Here is a 21,790-nt window from a genome sequence, read left to right as displayed (position 1 = left end):
TTATTAATGGTAAAAAATTGGTTGGGACGCCAGCTTTGAATGCTTTTGAAAAAGAAATTGTGCGCTCTTTACTTTTGAAAAAATTTGTAATTAAGAAAAGTAACTCTTTTTTATGTTTTTTAATGCTCCACTAATTCATCAACCCCAAACTAAAATGAACTCTCTTGACACAAAAAACAAATGCTGCTTGTTTAATAGCTTGATAAGTATATACATACAATCTATACGGTTTGTTTTTGATCAATAATATTTTTTATTTTGTTAATAAAATATAATATTTAAGAGTTTAATCCCAAAATAAAACACGCAGATTGCTGCTGTTGTTATGGTTGTATGAATTTTATTTGGAATTGCACTTTTACTTTTGCCAAATTACAGCAACCAATCATAAAAGTTTTACAATTTTTTTGGATATATTTTCTCTTTTTTTCCTCAACGTTAAATATACAATATATGCGTTTAAAATGCTATAGCCAAAAAATAGTATATAGTCGTACATTATTTATATCTTTTTATATAAATATATCATAATGTATTTAATTTGTTTGTTTAACGCATTTAATAATAAATTTTTTTGTCATTGCACAAACGTTTTGTTTTTCAACTTCGATTCTTTCGTTATCGCTTTTTCTCTAAATATCTTTCTTTAAAAATTTTACTAACAATTGCACAACTTCGTCCGATTGATTTATCAACACATGCACAGACATACATAAAAAAGCTAAATTATTTCGTATTTATATCGATTTTATGAGTAACCATCAAGTTACGCTTAAAATGTTCTTTAAGTAATTTTGTTTATATAAATTCAACTAATTTAAACTAGAATGACTCATTCAGAACGCTGCGGAAAGAATACAAAAATATCATTATAAATATTTATGCCAAAAATTGCACTAAAACGTAAAACTCAAATGTAAACATAAAAAACAAAATAATTGCTGCGAAATTTGATTGAATTGGGGGTTGGCTCTCTATCCCTTCGGTTAGTGCAGCGCTGTCTTATAATGTAAAACTTAACAAACAATAATTCATTTTCATAATTGGCTCGGAAATTGTTTAAATCGCCCGTGCAACGCGGCAGGTGGAGAACGGAATCGAATATTTCGAATTCGTGGGATACCGATATCCATTTTAAATTCGTACATTTTCCATCGATCGAAGCTCCAACTTGACGGGCTGCTTGGCAAACAGATGATGGAACAGAAACTTAAATGCTGCATATAGACATAGTTCGTTATATAAATCCTTCTACATAGCTACAATATGGAATTGTTTAGGTATTTTCTTCTTCGTTTCAGCTCGTCTCAGCTTTCGTTTGTTTGTTGTTTTTGAGAAATATCGTTTAAAGGAACAAGAGTCATGCCAAAGACAGCACAGAGATTTGGGCTCCGGGAGTCTTTCGTTCATTCATTCAATCATTATTAAAACATAATGTACATGTCGCCGCTCTTAGATCAATTCCAATCTGGATTTAAAAACGAGAGCCCTTTAGCGATCTGCTGTATATCTTATTTTTGTTTTTTTTTCTTCTTTTTAAACTTTTCATTACTTTGCTGTTTTTTTATGTTTTTGTTTTTGGTCTGTTGATTTCGTTTCATTACAATATTATTATTTAGCTTCTCTTTAGACGCTTTCTGGATTGGCTTCTGGTTTTGAGCTTCTCGATTGTAATTTTAATGTTAGTTTTAATTGTAATTGTGGTTCTAGTTGCAGCTGGTCGTTTGCCTACGCTCTAGATCAAGTTTATATAACAGGAATGCATGACTAATATACATAGCTATATAATATAGGTCCTACAAGTAGCTAGGATTACATACACATTAAATATACGGTATTAGTTAGCGGCATTTAGGCAGCTGGGCCTTGTGGAATATATATAATATATATGGAATATATATATATTTTTTAATATATATATATATATTGTGGGTGGTGGTGCGGTGGAGCTGGAGGGAGGGGAATGTTTACCGCTTTGTGCTAACCAAAAGCCGAACAAAAAATTCATCAATTTTCCTCGTCGCATAAATTCTTGAAAAAACTTGAACTCCCAGACGACTGTGATTAAATCGAACAAACAAAAAGACTGAAGACAACATACACATATTAGATCTACAAATAACTCGGGAAGGCGGGCAAACATGAAACGATTCCGTGTCCAGAAATCCCACGATATTCGGGGATCGGGGATCGGGGATCTTTGGACCGGCGGCTTAGGACTTCTTCACATTGTGCTTGCTAACTAGGGCCTGCAGTTTGTGCAGCTGACTAAGTAGATTGGCATTGGTCTCCTCCAGCCCCTCGAGGCGCTTCTTGTAGTCGTGGTTCTCGGTCACCAGGATCTCGACGCGCCGCTCCAGCTGGTCCATGTACTCCTTCTTCTTGCGGCGACTTTCCTGAGCAGAGATCTATTAAATAAATCAAATATTAATAAGATTATATTTGGATCGTTAATTATATTTTTTAAACCTACTTTATTTTTGATTTTGCGTCGAATCTTCTTGAGCGATTTTTCCTCGGCTTTGGTTAGGGGAAGCTTTTGTGGTATCGGATAGCCTTCGGCCAGCAAAGTGCGTTTCTCCTCCTCCGTCAGCAACAGCGTTCCAGTGGAGCCCTTCTGCAATGCCAGAATATATATATTAAATAAGTCATTAATATAATGGAAAAACCAATGATTAATTTGATTATCCCGAACTAAAAGTGCATTCACCTTCTATGAATAATATTTTAATCTTATTATGAATGCCATAAAATAGACTAATTAATAATACCTAATCTCTCTTTCAAGTATTAAATAATAATGTTATAATAACCCAATTTATGGTTGGGTAATTCATTGGAAATAAAGTTTTAATAATTCCAAACTAGTCGAACAAAATATGATTTTTTTGATTTTCATTAATATAATATATACCTACTATATGTAGTGTTTTTTAGTGAGATTGGAATACTCTAGATGGAAATAATATTATACTATATCTATTTGAACTTACCGGCTGCGAGCTGATTAGCGGCGTGTGGATCGGCTGCCTTGTCGTGGTGGCCGTTGTGCTGGAACTGGATCCGGAAACGGATCCCGAACCGGAACCGGAACCAGTGGAGGAGCGCGTGATGCCGGCAGCTGTGCGACTGACCCGAACGGATGACTCAACGCCGCCGGCTGCATTGGCCACGGAGATAGAAACGGAAGCGTTGGGCGACAGGGGCGAAAACAAGTGTTCCGGTGACAAGTTACCTTCGGAATCGTCGCTGGGCAGAGAGGAGGGCGGCGTCAGCGGGATTCCATAGCCGTGCCCATGCGATTTGCTGCCGGAGGAGCTGCTGGTGCTGCTGTTGCTGCTGCTGCTGTTGCTACTGCTGCTCGTGTTCTGCTTCTCGCTCTTGATCTCCATTTTGGCCACGAGCAGATCGCTTTGGCCGAGGAGCTGTCGCTGCTGGGACTTGATGAGGCTGTTGTTGCTGGCGGTCAGCAGGAGGCCACCGTGCTGCGAATGGAAATGAAACAGTTTTTATATCAGGAAGGGCTTGATAAAAATATTCCTATTGGAGAAATTTGTAAGATAAAAAAAAAGACTTGAGAATTATAAGAAAATAAATTCTGTCCTAGAGGACAGTGTTCATAATTCTAACTACTTTTGATGATAAAGATTATTTATGTTCATATTTTAATTTTAAAATGTTTCTATCAAGAAAAATATAAAGAAAATTTTGTTTAATGGCCCAGAAAAAAATTATTATTTAGAAATTCAGTACAATAAGAAAAAAGAAGAATATTATTAAAGATGGTGTTCCTCACGCTTAATGTCTTTTATTCATATCCTTATCATAGCTACATTTTTTATTAACATATTGTTAAAATTCAGGTAATTTTATAAGTTTTCTTTAATTTTCAAATCTATTATTATAGTTTTCGGACAAAATCATAAGGAAACCGATACAAATTAGATCAATATGTAAACCTTAAATGCTGATAATGGTGGACTAAGCTATCGTCAAACTCACCTTCGGCTCGAAGAGCATTTCCGTTTGCAGGTGGGCCATGAGCTGGTGCTGCGAGGTGCTCGCTTGGGAATTGGGACTGGCGGGGCAGCTGGAGTCCGGCGACATGGGCTCATCCTTGATGGCCGACTCGTCGATCTCGATGTCGGAGCAGATGTCCGGGGACATGCTGCCCTCCCGCATCGAGGACACCGACGAGCTGCAATCGTTGTCGTACAAGTGCTGAGGTAGTTGAAAGTGCTCCATGTGGGCCACGACCACGTGGCTCTGGCCATGGCTGCCATGGCTGCCATGGTGTGCCTGCTGCGCCTGCAGCAGTCCGCAGGATCGTGTTGCATCCGCGACGGAGGTGTTTAGGGCGGGATTGCTGCTCAGCCGGCTGATGGGCGTGGCATGCGTGGGCGGGACATGAAGGGTCAGGCACTTGGGGTCGATGGTCACGCGCCCGCTGGTGGCCGTCTTCAGTGAAATGGCGGGAAAGCACTCGTCGTCCATGTCTAAGGAAAACAACAAATTGAAGAAAAAAATATATAAAATATATATCAAATATTCAAACAAAATATTAAATATTTAAAAAAAAAAAAAAAACTTCTATTAAAAACCTTCTTATGCGACACGTCATGCAAATGAAATGTTTATAATACGTAAAGCAACATGGCGTATGATTGATTTAATTTGAAATAAGTTTCTTTTATTTTATTTTTGCATTAATAAATGTGTACAATTTTTTAAAACTAAGACCACGGTTTTTTACAATTTTTACAGTGCTCTCTACTTGTAAATAAAATTGACGTGATTGCCAATTAAATTTCACAAAATTAGAGGTAACAATTAATTTAAAGTTATAACTTTTTTCCAAAATATTTTAGTTGAGAGTTAAGCTTTATAGGATTTTTAAGCATCGAATTTAATTACTATGCCGTGGCTTTCGTCGGTTAAAATTAGTCTCGGTTAGACCAAGTTAATTGTTACCATATTTTCCCAAAAATAATTAGCTCACAGCCGTATTTGCTCTTACCCATTTAGGTTGTTTTTTTTTTTTTTTTGGTAGACAATGACAAGAATCAAATAGAGCAATATGTGCGCAAATATGCTGGCCAAATATTATTGCGTCTAACCCACATTATTATGCAAGAATTTGAGTTCTAGTCTGTAACCAAGCAAACACCTGATGATCACTTTCCTTTTGCCAGCGCACGCGTCAATTGCCCGAGTTGCACTTGTGTTTGCATTTGATATTCTGTTGTTTCAGTTTTTTATACATTTTTTCTGGCAAAACTTAACCCTCCCCCCACTCCCCACTCCCCTCTCAAAACCCCCTAAGCAGCGCCAACTCCAACCACTACACGAAATATTTCGTTTTAATTTTATTTACACAGTTGTCGTACAGTTTCCATAAAATTACAAATAATAACGAAACAAAAACAGAGAAAAAAGCTGAAAAAAAGAGAAGCACAGAACTCTGGCAGGGCAATTATACACAGTTTGACGTTATATGGTACATACGAATATACGAACTGATATCGCGTCAAAGTACAAAACTTCATGCACGAGTACTGCGTTAAATTGCTAAATGCTACCGAGACACTAGAAAACAGAAAACAGAACAGAGCCAGCCTGAAACTGTTTTCCAACTGTTATTCTTGTCAGCGTTGTTTTTAGTGTGTATGTACATGGCCTAAATTAACCAACTGCCAACTGTGTTTGGATTGCTATTTGGGGTTTACAGACAGCCAAAAAAATAATACAAAATGATTAAGCCTACGTCTGGATGCAATTGTTTCAGTTATCGCTAATCGTTCACTTTCAGTCGGAATAGTTTTTCATTTTCCCATACTTTTAACAATTATATATATTTTTTAGTATTTTATAATCACTTCATTATATTAGAGATATGATTCTTACAAAGAAGTATGGAATTAGAAGAATAATTTAACTAAATGTTCTCAGTTTTTATGTATTAATAAGAATAATTTAAATACATGTTCCCAGTTTTATTGTATTAAAATATAAATATAAAGGTTATTAATGCTCAGTTTCTGTTTTGCCAAATGATCGGTCATTTAACCTATATAATCTAAGTACACAGAAAAACAGCACTAATTTTTCATACATATAATATACAAAATATGTGAAAGGCCCTTCAAAATGTGATAAATATAGTTTCGTTTCTTTTTTGAGATACTAATTTCGCTAGCCGTTTTTCCCATGAATTGCTTGGGTTTATGATTTGCCAGACACAAAAAAAGACTATCTGAGGATCTGAGGTTATAGCTGTATACCTGTATATATATGATTTCTGTGATGCACTTACCCTCGATCTTCGCCTGGAGGCTTTTTGGTGAATCGGGCAGGGAGTCAACATCGCTGTTGAGGCTGTAGGAGTGCTCCGTCTTGATCGGCTGTGTGCCATTGAGCAGGGCGTCCGAGATGAGCTTGTCGTTGAGTATGACGGTGGGATCTTTGACGTCCCGATCGAACAGCCAGTCGTGCATATCGTGATCGGGGCTGATTTTCAAGGATTCCTGTAACAGGGCCAAAAAAACAAAACAAAAACAAATTATTAAAAAATACAACAAAACTAATGGAAACAAACAAATGATTTGCAATTAGCAAATGAACAAAAGTCATTCATAGTCGTGTTGCACAGCGATAGCACGCTTATATAATTGAACACAAAAACTGAATGCGAAAAACAAAAGTAAAATTGCCATACCTATATATAATATGTATAATATATACGACCTATGGCTAAATCACACGAGAATCGCACACCCAAAACGCAACGCCATGCAGATAGCTCAAATAATAATAAAAAAAAATCCTATATATATGAAATACTGATTTGATTTGATTTAGAAGGTACATATATAGCGCAGATCCCGACTGGCCGTGCATATTGTGGCCATCCGACGAGGGCCATGCAATATATTTCTGTTGTCAATCTTATCAGAAGACATTTCACCGTCCACCACGATCGCCGATTTGGATTTCAAGGGTACGAAATTCGAAATAAATTGTTGTTGGGCTCGACAATCAGCAGAGAGAGAGCCATTTTTAAGTTATCAATCGTTAAGTCATTACTTTTTGGGGGACTTGCAAATCAGTGGTGGGAATTTTTCAAACCTAGGTGGGGTACAAGGTGTGTATTGCCCAGAAATAATTCTAGGTACTTGAAATTTATTGGGGCTGAGGTAAACGAGAATTAAGATTATAGAAGATTTAATAACTACTTCATTAACTTTAAAGTTAGCGAGTAGTTTATTTAAAAGAATTTTAATTATGAATTTGAAAAGGCTTTTATAAATGTAACTTACAAGAAAAAAATTATTTTTACAATATGCCTGATAATATATAGTATATATAGCGTGATATCCTGAAGGGTTTTCGGATGTGAGCTAACGGTCATTGCCTCTTGTCCCATTAAAGTTGTTAATCGAGTTTTCGGCGCAAGTTGGTTGGCAAATGCTTGGCACAAATCTTAATTAAACCTCGCGTGGAGTGGAGTGTGCAAGAGTGTAATTAATTATAATGAACGAGGCCCAGTGTTAAGTGTTTCGATGCTGTGATGAGCGCAAAAAGCCAACCTTGGAAATCACTCACAATCGCAATCAAATTGGAGAGACGGAGTGCAGCACAAATAACTGAAACCAGTTAGCCGCGTGTTCTATTATTTGCCGCCAAAAGCCAAGAAGAGAAATCAAAACAGCTCCAGAATAAATTTCGGCTGGCATTTTGTTTAAACGCCATAAAGCCACGACCGATGATGTAATCCCGAATGTGCCAGATTTTTGGACTGGATTCGCTTAATTGTCGCCTGGCACAATCTACGGCAATAAATTGCTGACCCATTTAAAGGCGGCATTCTGTGGCAAATATGCACATGGTGGATACAACTATATATTCAACTCACTGACGGTCTGTCTGTCAGTCTGTCTGTCTGTCTGTCTGCGATAAAGAAGTGCATGTAATTACGCTTTAAAAACACATTTGTATGTAAAAAAAAAAAACCCAAGCGAGCCCCACCTCTACAAAGTTCACATTCTAAGCCAAAACCGAATGGAATCCAGTTTTGGCCATAAAAAAAAAGGGAACGTCGACGGCCTAATGTGTGTTGGTTTCTGTCGATATGTAAACAGGTACGATTCTTCCCGATTTTCTTCCAGTCTTCCCGTCTTCGGTTCTTCAGATTCTTCGGGTTCCTCTACCCAAACATTGATTACCGTTTGTATGCGTGCATTTGTAAGTATTTGATTTGTTTATGCAGTACACGAGTTTTAAACCGAGGGTGGTTTAATTACCCAAGTACTAGAAAATTACAAGATTAATCTAAGAAAAGTAGATTTTTGTACTAATTTTAAACTAAAAACCATCTTATGAATACAAAAGCAAATTCTTTCCTGTGTAGTCGGCCTACTTTCAGTTGATTCATTTCCATAAATCATAAACTCTCTAATCATATTAAAGTTGAAAATCATTGACTGACCAAAATTATATTTTTGGAAAAGAAGAAAAAGCCTAAGAAAGATGAGCAAAAGTGTTGGCAAAAATAAACTTTAAAGTGTTACTATTTCAAATTTAAACGAGTTTTGCTTCTCAGAGTTTCAATTTCTTTACGTCAATAAGGTTACATAAAAAGCGGTCTAAATTCGTTATAATTCCGATCTGTGAACTGGTTTTTTGTAAGAATTAAACTTTTCCTAGGAAGGAAAAAATATAATTTATACTTATCATACAAATTGGCAATTACGTATTTATAGTTGGGTAACAGGGCAAAATACCTTATTTTAGGTGAACAAGGTTTTTTGAGGGGAAACCAGTAAAGCTGTACTAATTCTAAGGTTTTTGTTGTATTAGAAAGCCATTATTCATGAATGTATTCATAAATTAGTTCACGGACCTACTATCTTTAAATGGAATTGTCGTAGATCACGAAGAAAGCTGGTAAAAAGTTTCTAATTACAGTTTACGTAACAGCACAATATATTATGACATTTTTATGGGTTTTGGCTTCCCTTTTAAAAAAGATAATTACTTACAAACTTTTACAAGTCTGCAAAAATGTTTTTTAAGCTTAACTAAAATAAATATTGATTGCAATTCAAGAAGTTAAAGATTTTTCATTTAAGTTCGATAGTAAAGTTTTGTAATTACCAACAAATTTGAAATTGCAAAAGAAAGTGCTACATTAGACAGTGGTTTCTCTTGGCCGCAAACGAACTTGCGAAGTCGATGTTCACGGTAATTCATAAGTTCTGAAAGCCAACGAAAGTATGGAATAACCGAGAATTAACGATCCACTCATTATGCTAATACTTGTGGGCCGGCCCTCGCATTTTTTTTCGTTTTATTTAACGTTCCGTTTGGACAGTGCATTAAGACACAAATACACAAGTGCTTTCTCCGCATTTTAGCCGTCGCCGCACATCGGGCCAAGAATCAGCAAGCAGTATAGCAGTATAGCAGTATGGCAATATAGCCGTATAGCTGTATAGTATACAACATGTACGACTTATAAGCACCGAGAAGCGTAAATAAAATAAGAGTGTGCGTGCCCAGTGTGCGGTGTGTGTTTATGATGAGTTCAACGAACCTCGGGGAATTGTTGAGAATTAGCAATTCTTGAAAAATGCTACCAAAACGGGCAACACACACACACACTCACACGCGCTCAGATACACAGAATACACAGATACATTTGCCCAGGCAGTCGTACAAATATTACCCATCGTTCCGTATACAAATATACGATGTATGTTTGTATGTATGTATGTATGTATGTCGATGATGAAAGAAAGAAGAAAGCCAGGAGAAAAAAAAAAAGACAGCGAAAATGCTCGCAGGCATTTGCTACCTCTTTTGTTAGCTGCTGCGGATCAGGTGGGGGCATCGTGTTCGGGAGGCGGGGAAATACACAGCGGGAAATCCCCACATCACTTCCACATTGCAAATATCTATTATCATATCTTATCTGGGTTTGAACTCTACTTGCTTAATCCCGAATCATATCTCATAATAATAAACAAACCCCCCCAATATCATTGTGCTGAGATAACTTTTGTTTACTTTCAATTCTATTTATAACAATTGGATAGCAGGTCTTATCACTTTAAAAGTAAATCATTCATTTGAATGCCTCCGATGACCTTGTCAGAAAATTGTGTAAATTAGAGGAGAAATATTGACATGCGGTTTAAAAGTACATTGACTTTTTTAAGTGGGTGTGTCGTTGAGCATCGTTGATATGATTTGTTTATAAATCTGTTGGATGTTTCTAAGTTTTCTATGGTTAGTAGATTATTAGATCCATAGACTTTGTCACATACTTTCAATGATTATAATTAAAATATAATAACTTGTAAACTAGTTAAGAACTATACTCTGAGTAATCAATTTCTTTACAGCAAATCTTTACTTGTATTTGATTTATTGTATTGATTGGTAAATATTTTCGAGTGTACACCTGTAGCATCGTTTGTTGCACGTTTCAGGTGGGTTCCAGCCTTCTTTGTGCCTCTTCTGCCGCTTCTTCCCTGGCCACTTCTCCGATTTGTGTGTGTTCCAATGAAAGCGCGGCACCACCGGTGAAATGGCTAAGGGCGCCTTCTCAAGTGGAAAGCGGTGCGATGTGCCGCGATGCTCGAGTTGGACTTGGAGTTGGAGTCGGAGTTTGAGTGGCTCTTGGGCCACAAAAACCGCTTGAATGCGGCTAAGCCCGACTTGACTTGGCTCGTCTTGGCAATCGATTGAATAACCGGCCATCTGAGGAGCCTGTGAAATGCAATCATTTGACCCCATTTCGCTTGGCGATTCAAGTACAAAAAAAAAGAAAGAAATAAAAACCTGTTGCGCTCTGCTCGACTGTCACGTGCAGAGAATTGTTCTGCGAGAACGTTTCTACAGTCTACAGTCGACAGTCTACAGTCTTGCCTTTTCTTCCAGGTGCCTCGCACGTCACTCGGGAACCCAATCAACCAGCTACTTTGGAAACGATAAAAAAAAAACCAAAAAATAACAACAACAATAACAAAATCAAAATAGCCGCCGGAGGGGTTTTCTTTATCTTACGGCATTAAATTAACATACACATGGGTGTTGCTGTTGCCGGTTCCCCCCAAGTTGGTCATTATACAATTTTATTCAAATTTCCAGAGTCTCTCGCTTCCCGAAAAAAAAAAAATAAAACAAAAAAGGGTGAAAAAGAGCCAGAAAACATACAATTTCATAAAAATAATTAAACTGGTTATAGTTTTTTTTTCTTTCTCGGTTCGGTTTGGTTTCTCCTCTTTCTTCTTTCTACCTCTGTATCTCCTTATGGCTTTTGATATTTTTTTTCTCCTTTTTCGGCTGTTTTGTCTATACATTTTTTCGATTTTGCTTCTTTTTTTTCGCTTGCTCCACAATTTGGATTGATTAAATAATGTTGCAGCAAGCGAAAACCTTTCACATTTATAAAAGTGCAGCGGTGTGCGTGCGGATCATTATGTATGTATCGTTTTCTTTGTGTTGTGCACAGCATTTTTTAGCCGAGTCTTTATTTCTTTCCAATTTTTATGCCCAGGCTGCATCATTTGCCGCTGGTGTTGGTAAAGTGAAAGGTGCTCCCACAATTCAAAAAGAAAAAAAAAAACGAGCAGAAACAAAACAAAAACCAAAAAAAGATCACAAAAAACACAGAAACTGAACTGCCTTTTAACTTGAAAAATTGCTACGGTTTCGTTATTCGTGAGCGTGGTAAATGTTAATGGGGCTGCGATGTAAATGGCCATCGTCAAATGGCTTTGCCTTGAAAAGAAAGTGCGAATTGGCCAGCGATCCCTTCCAGAACGCCATACAAATTGGCCAATTTGGGAACGCGATCTGAACTCAAACATTGCGCATACGACATGTTGCACATTCAAATGCAACTGAGAATTCCATGACGTACTGGTAGCTCATTCTTGCAGTTCGCTGGGTGTAAATATAGCCTAATAAGTATAAAAATAGCTGGCTAAAAACGAGTGGGCGGAGGAGGAACAGCCAATGCGGGCTTAGCTTATCGCCGGCATATGTTTGTGCGGCTCTTTGTGCGAGGAAAGTACGTAAGCAACACGTCTGACGTCCACAGCAACAATTTGCCAAGCGGAAATCATTGTGAAAGTAACCAAAAAATAATATAAAAGAAATATGTTAAAAGAAATAAATAAAAGAAAAATGCGAAAAGCTAGTAAACCACCTCCATTAAAACTCCCACAAAACACTTCAGTTATCCTAATCCCATAAAGCGTAAATCTCTGCGGTTAAGTCTGGGTGTTAATAGTGGGTGCTGCTCAAGGAGATCCGTAAATCTCCACCAGTGATCGTCTGATGCCTTTCACAAAAAAAAAAAAAATGCAAAATAATATAAGCTTTGAAGAGCGGCCAAAAGCGTGGATCTGCATATATGCAAAACAGAAATACCATCCAATTTGGCAATGCGCGGATGAGTCACAGAGCTGGGCGACCTTATTGGAGAGCCCATAATGAATTCACTTTCAAGGTTTCTCGGAAAGATAATGCTTGAAAAATGTGCTGTCGACAGGTAATTACGGCATTCTAGGCCTTAACTTATGACTCTCTAATGGATTGTGATGAAGTGGGTGAAGAATTGGGTTTCTGGGGAATCTGATTGGAGAACATTAACCTTTAAGTGAGCCACGATAATTTATCTTATTTAAAAAAATTAAAAACGTTTAGGGTTGCTTATGATTTTTAACTCATGTTTAAGTAAGGTATTTAATAACTAATATTATTTTATCGATTTGTAAAAAGATGAATTAAGATTAATTCGTTTACTCAGGTAAACCAAGTTAAAATGTTATACTATTCAGAAGGATTTATTTAAAATAAGTTTCTGCTTATTTAAAAAGATTATTTATTTCCTTGTTTTTAATTTAACAAGATAATTGTTCATATCCTTAAAGACGAAATTATCTATTGTGATGTCTGCAAGTAAAGATACTTAATATCCCAAAAAGTTTTCCCTTTGTGCATAGGTCACACGGGTCAGGAAAGTAGTTTAGCAGGGGGTGGTCCTTGTAAGTCCTTCCCCCTTTAACTTGTTCTTACAAACAACTTCCTTTCGCTTTGTTCCTCCGCACGAGAAATGCCTCCAACTGTTGCTTCCCGGTTGCCTGTTGCCTGTTGCCAGTTGCCAGTTGCCTGCTGTTACACTTATCGTATAACACTTCATTAGCGTTGGCAATATGTTGCAACGCCCACGCCCACAAAACAGGCTCCCCCTTTCCCCTTTCTCCAGCCCCCTTTGCCACTCAACTTTCACCGAGAGAAGGAGGCTGTAACATATTGTAAATTCCGAACGGATCCATGAATAATTCACACTCCCGGGCTTTGGCCACAACACACACAACTCCTCCGACGTCCTGACATTGACGTCAAAAACAAAACGCAAACAGCTGGCCAAGTTAGCCCACCACCGCCCACTCTTTTTGGCCAAGAGAGAGAAAGAGAGAGAGACGGAGAGAGAGAGCCTTTGAATCGGGGCAAAAAGAGCAAACTAAGAGTGGACTTTTCCGCGTGGACACTCTAGCATTGCGCATCCTGAAACGCGCAGCGCGTGTAAATCCGCATGAATGGCCGACATGAATGGGAATATATACGTATATATATCTATATGTATTCGGAGAGAGAGAGGAGCCAGCGAGACTGGCGCACATGTAAACCAATACGTTGTGGGGGCACAAATTTAATTATGCGCGCTTTTTTGCCTTCTTTTTTTTTTTTTTTTGCTTTTTGCTTTTTTGCTGCCTCGCCATATGTTTGGACTTTTGGCATAGAAATTGTGTCGCTGGAGCGAGCTAAATTTGCAATAGTCGCTGGGTGTCTTTGCATTCGCTTTGTGCTTTAACCTGTTTTGCAGATTGCAACGCTCCGGCTTATTGGAAATGTCAAAGTTAAGCAATACTCCAGCGAACGCACACACACGGATATACGGATATATCCAACTTAAGTGTATCTGTAGATATACAGACTGTGATAGACCATATTGAAAGTATCTGAGCATTGGGCTCGAACTAGTTATTCAAATATGCTCTCGAGAGTCGAGACTTTAGAGCTCTCCACCAAGTCTGTTGCCAAGCACGTTTTTCTGTTTCGGTTTCGGTTTTCCGTTTCTTGTTGGTAATATTATATATTCTCGTGTGCATTTTAAATAGCGGGCATTGCATTTGGCCGTTAGAAAATCTCAATCTAACCTCAACGCAGTGCACATTTGCATTCAAAACGGGCAACAGGCTGTTTAGACCAGAAAGGGGTATCGAATTGGCCGCAAAGAAATTGCTAATGCCATTATGCACGCCCCCTTTGGCCTATTCTGCTTATATAAGCGAAAGTTAGCCCGCAAAAAGAACAGCTCTTGAAATGTCAAAAAAAAAATATTCTATATATATTTAAAACATATTTCTTTTGTCTGCTGGTATCCCAATGGAAGTGAAAAGAAAACTTGCTGACTTCTTAGCTTCTTGTTAATGCTGCAATTTTCAACTCTCAACCTCTCTCTTCGCTTTTGGCCAAAAGTACGTTTAGGAAAGTCGCCAGGTTTTGACTTTGGTCAGCATTCTTCGGTGAAGGCGAATGCAGCTATTATTATTTTTTTTTTGCTTTTCTGCCCAAGGTAGTCTTTTCCGGCAGTTTATTGTTACCAGTAAGTTTGAACTGGTCGCATTATCGTCAACAGAGTTTCTTTTTCGAGGCAAAATTGGCGACGATCTTGAAGACATTTTGTTGAAAGCTGGGCTTTGGCTTGCCTAGATTTCCCTTTCTTTCTATCAACAACCCCTTCATTGTAGTAATGTAATATAAATATTTGTGTATATATATGTATTATAAATATTTTAGCTATATTGAAGATAAGCTGAGCTTTAAATCCGCCTAATTGGGCATTTTTGTTTCCATGTGCTTTCTTATCAACCGAATGTGAAAATTTTAAATGTGTTTCCAGCTCTCCAACAGAAATAATTTTAGTATGTATTTTCTTATCAAGGCTGGTCCAGAATCGAAAGTCGTTAAGCTGAATCTTAAATATGTATTATTATTATTTGCACTGGAAACTGTGTTTATTTGCATCTTAAACTCTGGGAATTGTTATTCTTAGTAAGACGGATGACCTGTCGATCACTGATCAGTGTTGTTATTATTATTGGGTTTTCCCTGCATTCGATTTTCACAGAATTCCCCCGATCGCGAATCTATATGTATGTATTTATAGAGCTTTAATGATTCTGCTGTGTCAACTCTTCATTGCTTTCGACTGATAGAAGGGGGAACCACTTGAAGATCTCTGAATGAAAAGGTAGGGGAATTTCTTGATAACGATGATCGGAATCTCGGCAATCGAGGGCACGTGACATTATCTGAACTCTCTGAAGACCAGCTAACCCCTTTCGGGACTTTCCAAATTCGTACGCCTATTATGGCGCCTTTCCGATCTATTAAAATTGATTATCGAAACGTCAAGTCATTATTTTTGGCTTTTTGTTTTGGTTAACTTCGAAAAAAAAATCCCATGGCATCATAATTATTATTTATTTATTTTTTTTCATCCGTTTAAGTGGAAAATGGTACGCTGCGCTGCTAATCAAAATTGGGCATTTCAACCCTTATCTTGGCACCAGTTTCGTTTTTTTTTTGCTTTATTTTTTTCTGTTACAAAATACTTTGCGATAAGATTGTTGATTCGCCTCAAGAGACTTTAGAATGATAGTTTATATTATTAAAATAATAATGCCAAAATAGCTGATAGGATTGGGCTAAACAAAAGAAAAAAGGTTGAGATTTCAAGGAATTTTATTATCTAGCCCTGAATGATATCTTGACCTGATCTTGATCTTATTTCGAAGAGAAGGCGTTGGAGGGTATTTGCACGGCGCCTTCCCACAGAAACCGATAATTTCTTGTTATGGGCACACACAGGCATTTGAGATACTTATGAGGTAATTGAGCGCACGCCCCGGGTACGGGTACATTGTACCGCTTACGGCGGGAAAAAACGCAACACACATAGAAAAAATAAATAAACAACAACAACAAAAACCAATAAAAACTGCACGCGCATTTTCCCGGGCATTGGGCCTATTTCTGTCCCTCCGTAGACAACATTGTCTACAAGTCAAGTAGTAGGTACTCGCCGTGCACTATTATCTCCTAATAGTAATGACACTGACGAGCCATACTCTACTCTATTTGACTTGCTGCAAAGTGCAGCAGCAGCAGCAGCAGCAGCAACAACAGCAGCAGCAACAACAACAGCAGCAGCAGCAGCAGCGGCAGTAGCAACAGGCGAAAAAAGTCATTACTTTGCATTTAGACCAGCTGATAGCGAGCGCTTATCAACTCCGCATGTGTCCTTCTCCCGTGCCGTAATAGATTCTTTTCTTTTGTGCTACACCAGCAGAGCCTCCTCTACACAGTAAGTAAAATTTTTGGTTGCCAAATAAATATACATATGTCATACGGATTTAAATTAAGTTTAAAGAGTGAGAGATGCGGTAGAAGTCTACAGAATATATTAAAGATCAACATTTCATATTGGGATAGAAGTGGGATTGAACCAAATGATAATTTAACAAATTATATTTAAGCAGGAGTTCAAAAACAAAGTTATCAGATTATAAGAAATAGTCAAAATACAAATTTAGCTAATGATGGGTTATCAGCTCGTATTACATATGGTAAGATTTATAACACATTAAACTCTCCACCTATTTAAATAATCATGACTCATGATAATCTCTTTATATTATAATCACATACGTATATCTCCTACTTCCTCTCCTTTTTTCCGGTGTACAACAGCAAGAACAAGTGAAACGGACGGACGGACTGAGGATGGATGGGCGGACGGACGGACGACATGTATTCATTTACTGTTTCCGCAGCGATAAGCAGTAGACGAAGGCATCTACACTCTGTAGTGAGTACTCTACTCCGCAAACGAAGCTCAGCCGGCACTCACTCATTTCATTTCATTATATTGAAACATTTCACGCCTGCTCTATAAGTTCTATGAGTACTTTGAGTTGCGGGGGCGATGGAAAGAAAGAAACTACGAGTTCGTAAAACAGAAATCGTTTGCTAATGATAAATTTCTTTTTATTTCTTGGAAAACTCCAATTATCATTATCGCTTAACACAAAACAACTTTGTAGGACAGCGAAACTTCTAAGTTACGAACAGAAATGTTTCCTGGCTGCAAAGATATAGTCGTCTTATCAAAAAAACCATGTAAATTGATATATTCGAACACAAAAAATCACTAAAAAATTGTCTGCTCTCTCACTAAAACGGGAACGTTACGGGCCAAGATAAAAAAACCTTGAGCGCTGCCTTTTCTTTTCGGCACCATTATTTGGTGTTTTCGATTCGGGCCGTATCATATCTATTTTGCAAAGTTTTGTTGGGTAATACTTTTGGGCTTGGCACTCTAAGAACGTCCTCTGCGATTATTAAACCGAAACTGTGATTCTGGGCGTGTTGTATATTACGATTGTCTGATGTCTGGTAGCCGGGCAATTCGATTAGATTTTCGTTTCTTTTCCACTTTACAATAATTTTTTTTTTTTTTTTTTTGGGGGGTTCGGTAAGCGGACATTTTTATGAGGTGGCTCGGGGGACAGGTTTGATCGTAGGCCAGTTTGGTGATCGGCATTCTCTCAGGTGACCGCATACATATAAATGCAAACCACTTAATATGCAGAGAAAGAAAAGAAAACTAGCTAAAGCCCGTGGGACCCTCAACTAATTTGCTTTTTAATTTTACTTTTTTCCCTTTAAATCGATCATCATACTTAGAATTCAGCTCATGAATATGTTCACGTTTTTCTCCCCAAACTGATAAGCTTAATGTGGGTCATTAAAATGTTTTTTTCTTGAGGTTTTTTAATGCAATTTCGTTTTGTAGCCGCACGACACTTGCAGGTTTTAAATGTATAACGCAATGACTCAATAATCGTGTGTTGAAGATGTCTCTGGTCAAAGATCAGAGTTCAAGGAGTTTAGTCGAACAGTCTAACCTAAGTTAAGACATTTTCACATTTATTTCAGTGTGCTGTAGGTTGTCAGCATATAGAGCTACCTATATCTCGAACATTTTCTTATCGTTTCGTTCAAGTTGTCGGCTTTAACTTTCACACACAACTCATATCAAGCATACCAGCTGTAATAAAAGCTCTCAAGTATCAATGGTTCTGCCTGATATATAAAGAGGTTTGCCTTTTGCCGTTTTTTTTTTTTTTTTTTTGCTTTCGAGTGGTAATTTAAACACTTACCGGATCTAAGTCGGAGTCCCATATATCTTTGAGGTCGCCATCGTAGAATTCCATGGTTCTGTCGGATGCGCTCTAAGAACTCTTTTAGTTGATCTCGCGGTGCGAATCGGTTTGGGATCGGGGATGGTTTTGGTTTTGATTTGATTCGGTTCCACTCGGTTGCAGTCACACTAATTTTTTGTGTTGTTGTTTCTATTTTAACCCACTTAAGAACTGTCTTCTTCTAATATTTTTTGGCTTATACTATGTTTTCATATGATTTTTACTGACTGAAAGGTGGCTCCTCTCTTTCTCTCGCCTTATACTTTATCTTCTTTATTCCTCGTACTCTCTTTTTCTACCTCTCTTTCTCTTTTTTTTTTATTTTTTTGCTTTTCAAAACGAACAGTTCTGGGTGATGACTGTTTGGCTGCTTCTTTATAACACTTATTAAGGGGAAACCTGTTGCTTCCAGAGAATGTTTTCACTTGACATTGTTATAGTCTGCTGCTTGGGTGTGTGTGTGTGGATTTTTGCGGTTGTATGTGTATACCGGGCACTCATTCGTGTTGGTATTGGGGTGTATCTGTGTACGGATCTAACTTGGTTTACAACTGTCGGCTGGTTTTAACTTGTTGCATGCGCTTTTCTTGTCGGATTATATTTGGCGTTAACATTAATTGAATTATTAACTTTTTTCCCGATTCGGAAACACTCGATTTTCATAGAAAATAGTTATTATATTTAGATTTCAACGTTGTTAACCATTTAATATTAGTTTATTTGATTTATCTTTTCGCTGTGTTTTGGACTTGATTACGATTTCAATTGATTTAATTGAATTTTTGATGTGTTTCGTGTGTACGGAGCAGTAAACCGCATTTAAAATGGCTTTGCTCGGCCCGTGTATAATAGCTTTTAATATGTGTGGTTAATATCGTTAACTTTAGCAGTAATATTTGTATGTTTGGTTGTAAATGGGATGGTAGCACACAATTAGAATAAACTGTCCGAAGTGCGACTGCAGCCAAAAACGGTACTAAACTAAATGTGGGGACTCGAGACGTCAGTCCAATGCCCATGGTAGAATATGTGTGTGGTGGTCTCGTCGGTTTCGCCAGTCCGTTATATGGCACTAGAGTGAGCGTGAGTGAAAGGGTGTTTTCTCTTAAAAGAGAAATGTATCTTTCTGATTTGGTAGTGCTGATCTCCAGCGTTCCTTGAGATAACCTCATTGAGTATTCGAAAGGTGTCCTAAAATGGGTTTTAATAGGTGACAGGTAAATCTATTGAATTCCCAACTTCCAAGACAGGAAACTCGGGTTTAGTCACCAATGGTTTTTAGATTTGATTATTATTCAAACTAAACAATCGGTTTCCGAACTATTGGAAAAAGTTTTTCCAAAAACGTTTTCCAAAACAGTCAAATTCCCTAAGAGAACCCAAAAGACCCGTGCGAACGATTGTGGACTGGCCCCGAACGATTTTGCACCCGACGAGACCATGGCCCGGCTCTCTCGGTTTTGGCCTCTCGCTTAGTCAATGTCGGTGAAATTCTTGTGAATGCGAACGAACAATTCGAGACGTCAGACCGCTGCCGACGTCGCTGCACTCTCTTTCTCTTTCTCTCCCTGGCAACCTGTCTCTTTCCCCCACACGGGTTTCAATCCAACCCAATAAATGGCTAAGAGAAAATTTGTGAATTATCAGGCTCTGTACCTCTCACTCTGTCTATCTCTATGGGTCTTTCTCTCTCTCTCTCTCGCAGTTCACAATGCCGGCAACCGTGTTCAGAATTCCAGATGGAAAAGCTCGACCAGGGGATACTCCAAATATGTATATAAAGATATATCTTTGGGCTCCGAAGAGATTTAGGTCTCTAGATACTTTCGACAAATTCTAATTACTCTTTTAATTCTATTTATTATAAACTATTATTAAACTAAACTGTTATTATAATTATCAGTTACCAGTAGACTACTTTAAGATATCGGATAAAAATTTGTTCTAAGTACAAAGGTTTTAAGATACTTTATCATAAAGTAGGTCAAGTGTATAGAATATAAATTGATCAATTAAATTAACATTAAAATAAACTTAATGACATAACTAACGATATTCCATCCTTTACTTATTTATCCCATAGATACATCTTTGGGGTTGTTGTATCCTAATTGATTGGTGCTAATTTATGTTATTCGTGCCTAACACAATTATAATCGTTGTAGGGTTGTTGCAAATAAAGTCAAGAAACCAATTTCCAATCGAATATTTTTTATTCCCATGGTTCTTAGCCACAAATGCATATCTACCCTTGATACTGTGCAGCATGCGGGCAGCCGGCTTAGTTAGTAACCGACTCTCTCTCTCTCTCTCTCTCCCGAAAAGCGCGCTCTTAGTGAAACTTTCTCGCTCTTTGCGGCTTTGAGAAGTGAATGTAAGTTGATTGTCGTAAGCCGGCTTTGACGTCGGTTTTTTTAAACCGGAGATCTGAGACCCGGAGTCGCATAGGAAAGGAAAACAAGTTTCTTCCGACGTCGAAGTCGGCGTCTCGGTCGCCGTTGCGGCAACATTTGTTAACCTGTTTTTTATTATAGATTTTTTGTTGTTGCCGCTGTTGTTGGTAGGTACGACTATTTGATTTGGCCCGATTGAGAAGGCGCAGAGGAGGTGGGGGGCCGCAGAGGGGTTTCCCCGCTCTGCAACCAGACCCGACTTTGGTTCGCTGCCGCTTGGTAACACTCGCTCCGTTGATCTTGTCAACTTGACCAAGTTATTTGAACTATGCACATGTGCAGACCAAGCCAAACGGAGAGCGCAGCTCCAAGCCTTTTGCTTTGTCATTTGAAGGCTGTTTCGCCGGAGTCTTGCTTTGGGGTCTTTGGGGTTGGGATCTTGGGATCTTTGGGGCCTGGTCTGGACTTCTGCCACTTGGGCTGCTGCAACGCAGCTACGTCAGCGTCGACGGCGCAAAGTGAATGTACTTTCAAACCAAAGATCCGGTTTAAAGCTGCCCGGGCAACAGATACAGATACAGAGATACATCGCAGACGACGATGACAACGGCGATGTTTTCACAAAATACAAAAAAAAAAAAAAAATATACAATAACGCTTGTGTAATACATATGGAGAGGCAATAGCTCCGTCGTGCATGTCATGTATCTGTATCCCAGCTCTTTCGGCCACTAATTTCTTATTTGTTGCCGTGATTTTATTGTATTTCATTTGGGAACAAAACGAAAAAAATTTGAAAATCTCCAATATGGCTTACATAGTAAATCTAAACGGGTCGGGTTGCCCGTCGGCTTGATTATCGCATTGAAAATCCCCATAGACAAGCACCCGATACTCCCAGATCAATGGGCTCTGATAGCTGGGCCAACAAGACGCCACTGAGAGGGATCATTAAATGCCCTTCTTTTCTTTCCGCAGGAGTACATCGATTTCCCCAGCCATTTCGTCACAGAGAATTACTCTGAATTATGGCAAGGAAATTCGTTCGCTTTA

At 38.1% G+C, this 21,790-nt stretch overlaps 1 protein-coding gene across 2 annotated transcripts; it reads right to left on the bottom strand.

The window, feature by feature from the left end:
- Positions 1 to 315: 315 nt before the first annotated feature.
- LOC108096261 (cyclic AMP response element-binding protein A) lies at positions 316 to 19,338 on the bottom strand. 2 transcript variants are annotated; one of them, XM_017197718.2, is made up of 7 exons: positions 18,303 to 19,338; positions 6,314 to 6,524; positions 4,003 to 4,496; positions 3,236 to 3,485; positions 2,994 to 3,160; positions 2,474 to 2,617; positions 316 to 2,408 (listed from the first exon to the last, which is right to left on the bottom strand). In XM_017197718.2, the coding sequence occupies exons 1-7, from the start codon at positions 18,354 to 18,356 to the stop codon at positions 2,214 to 2,216; spliced, it is 1,515 nt and encodes a 504-aa protein (XP_017053207.1). In that variant the 5' UTR covers positions 18,357 to 19,338; the 3' UTR covers positions 316 to 2,213. The 2 variants fall into 2 exon arrangements, with proteins under 2 accessions (XP_017053207.1, XP_017053206.1); XM_017197717.2 differs by having other exon boundaries at positions 2,994 to 3,485.
- Positions 19,339 to 21,790: the final 2,452 nt, after the last annotated feature.

Source organism: Drosophila ficusphila, unplaced genomic scaffold (genome assembly GCF_018152265.1).
Source record: "Drosophila ficusphila isolate 14025-0441.05 unplaced genomic scaffold, ASM1815226v1 contig_106, whole genome shotgun sequence".
Lineage (NCBI taxonomy): Eukaryota > Metazoa > Arthropoda > Insecta > Diptera > Drosophilidae > Drosophila > Drosophila ficusphila.
The sequence above is the reverse complement of the archived record's forward strand: the minus strand, read 5'-3'. Positions and strand labels throughout refer to the sequence as shown.

Excerpts from the sequence above, each read along its gene's own strand:
- LOC108096261 (XM_017197717.2), bottom strand. The coding sequence starts at position 18,356 with ATGGAATTCTACGATGGCGACCTCAAAGATATATGGGACTCCGACTTA. Across the intron at positions 6,525-18,302 it reads GGGACTCCGACTTAGATCCG|GAATCCTTGAAAATCAGCCC; the intron begins GTAAGTGTTTAA and ends GCCCTGTTACAG. Across the intron at positions 2,409-2,473 it reads GACGCAAAATCAAAAATAAA|ATCTCTGCTCAGGAAAGTCG; the intron begins GTAGGTTTAAAA and ends TTTATTTAATAG.